At 21.3% G+C, this 2728-nt stretch overlaps 1 protein-coding gene across 1 annotated transcript; it reads right to left on the bottom strand.

Annotated features, from left to right (window-relative positions):
* Nucleotides 1-278: 278 nt before the first annotated feature.
* LOC138191092 (cytochrome c oxidase subunit 3-like) lies at nucleotides 279-883 on the bottom strand (the record flags this gene model as incomplete). Its single annotated transcript, XM_069136993.1, is given in 2 exon segments — nucleotides 279-711; nucleotides 713-883. Coding segments are annotated over 2 exon segments (594 nt in total), but the record flags the coding sequence as incomplete, so codon positions are not given.
* Nucleotides 884-2728: the final 1845 nt, after the last annotated feature.

Below are 2728 nucleotides of genomic sequence, written 5' to 3'. Positions count from 1 at the left end.
AGGATATCCTTTTGGGTCAAATCCACATTCGAAGGGCGAATTTTTTTCGAATTCATAAGATGTTTTTTTTGATAAGATTATTGAAATAGGTAATATAATAATAGTAATTATTATAATTATTATTGGGGTATTAAATATTAATTTAATTATTTATACTAAATTTCATTAGACTTATTGATTGGAAATCAATTAAACTTAAATTATATTACATAAATTATATTAGTAAGTTCTTCATCAGTAAATAAAAATATAAAGAAAAAGTTAAATTACATCTACGAAATGTCAGTATCATGCTGCTGCTTCAAATCCAAAGTGATGAAAATTAGAATAATGATTTAAATATACTCGAAATAAGTGAATTATAATAAATGTTGTACCAATTAAAACATGAATTCCGTGGAATCCTGTATCAATAAAAAAAGTTGATCCGTAAACTGAGTCTGCTATTGTAAATGGTGCTTCTAAATATTCGTATCATTGTAAGATTGAGAAAGTAATACCTAAAATGATTGTTAATAATATTCTTTTAATTATTTCCTTTTTTATATTATTTATTAATCTATGGTGGGCTCATGTAATTGTTGCTTCTGAAGAAACTAAAATAATTGTATTTAATAAAGGAATATCATAAGAGTTAAATGGTGTAATATTTTTGTGGGGTCATATTCTCCCAATTTCAATTGAAGGTGAGAGGGACCTATAAAAAAATGCTCAAAAAAAAAGATAAAAAGAAAAAAATTTCTGAAATAATGAATAAAATTATTCCTAATTTTATTCCTATTATTACATTTGATGTATGTAATCCTTGATAAGTTCTTTCTCGAATGATGTCTCGTCATCATTGAATTATAATTAAGATGGTGATTAGAATTCCTAAGATTAATATATTTTTTATTTTGAAATTGAATCATTTAGTAGAACCTAAAAGTAGAATTATTACAGCTAAAGATCCTAATAAAGGTCAAGGTCTGTAATTAACTGAATGAAATGGATGTTGAGGAAAGGATATACTTTTATTTGACATTAATTTACTTCTCTAGAATATAAGGTGATTAACACTATAAAAACATTAGCTTGAATAATTGAAACAGCGAATTCTGAAATTTATAAAGAAATTTGTCTACTAGACTACAAGTAGTAAATTCTCCTTTTTTCGAAAGTTAATTGAAAATTATAATAAATATAAATGAAATATGAATAATGAATTTATTTATCATTTTTTTTATTCCATCAATTATATACATATATATACAAATTACACATAAATATGATTGATTATGAATGTAGGCAGATAAATTAAATAATTTAATGATACAAAAAATAATAATTTGAATAAATCATTTTTCTTTAATTGAAGAGTGAATAATTTTTGAAAATTAAAAATATGAAATTAAACAACTTATCATTTATCCATCTGTATGTTTTATCCAGACGTTTCAATAAGTTCCAATCCTTTGTATAGATGTTCTAAATTACAGTCCATAGAGGTCATTAAATGGCATTTTTGCAATGAATAACATTTTTATTTTAATTAATATGTAAGCAAATGAGTAAAAACTACATAGGATTTTTTTAATAAGTGTATTTATTTTGAAAGAATTTAATGTATCCGAAAATATTTTTTTTTTAAATTCCTCTTTTTTCAAAAGTCAAGTAAAAATTATAATATGAATGAATAAAATATAAATAATGAATTTATTTATCATTATTTTTATTCAATCAATCATATATATACACAAATTATACAATAATATGATTGATTATAAATGTCGGCAAATAAATTCAATAATTAAGTGATGTAAAAATGATTATTTGAATAAATCATTTTTCTCAAATTGAAAAACAATTATTTTCGAAAATTAAAAATATGACATGTAATGACCAATCAATTATCTATCCGTATGTTTTCTTCAGACTTTTTGATAAGTTCGAATCCGTTGTATGAATGTCCCAAATTCCAATCCATGAAGGACATTGAATGGCATTTTTCGAATAAATAGTATTTTTATTTCAATTAATATGTAAGCAAATGATTAGGAAATGTGGAAAATTTTTTTAATACTTATATTCATTTTTAAAAAATTTAATCAAAGTGAAAATCGTTTTTTTTCCTAAATTCTCCTTTCTTTGAAAGTAAATTGAAAATCATGATATATATGCATAAAATATGGATGATAAGTTCATTTATCATTTTTTTTATCCAAACAAAGATATATATATGTATAAATATGTATATATATGTATATATATACATATATATATATATGTAGATACATATATATACACAAATTATACAATAATGTAATTGAATGTAAATGGAGGCAATGAAATTGAATAATTAATTGATAATAATGATATTCAATTTGAGTAAATTATTTTTCTCAAATTAAAGAATAATTACTTTTTAAAAATCAAGAATATGAAATGGAATGACTAATCGTTTATTTATCTGTATGTTTTCTTTAAACTTATCAATAAGTTATGATCTATCGTATAAATGTTCCAAATAACATTCTATAAAGTACATTGGATGGCATCTTTGATTGAATAATATTTTTATTATAATTAATATGTGGGCGATTAATTGAAAAGTATATAAAATTTTTTTGTTGATTGTCTTTATTTTTAAAAAATCTAATTTACGTAATAATTTTTTTCTTTTAATTCTTCTTATCTCGAAAGTTAATTAAACATTATAATATATATGAATGAAATATGAAATATCAAT

The sequence above is a fragment of the Neodiprion pinetum genome, chromosome 6 (genome assembly GCF_021155775.2).
Source record: "Neodiprion pinetum isolate iyNeoPine1 chromosome 6, iyNeoPine1.2, whole genome shotgun sequence".
Taxonomy (NCBI): Eukaryota; Metazoa; Arthropoda; class Insecta; order Hymenoptera; family Diprionidae; genus Neodiprion; species Neodiprion pinetum.
Note: the sequence above shows the minus strand (reverse complement) of the source record. Positions and strands in the feature narration are given on the sequence as shown.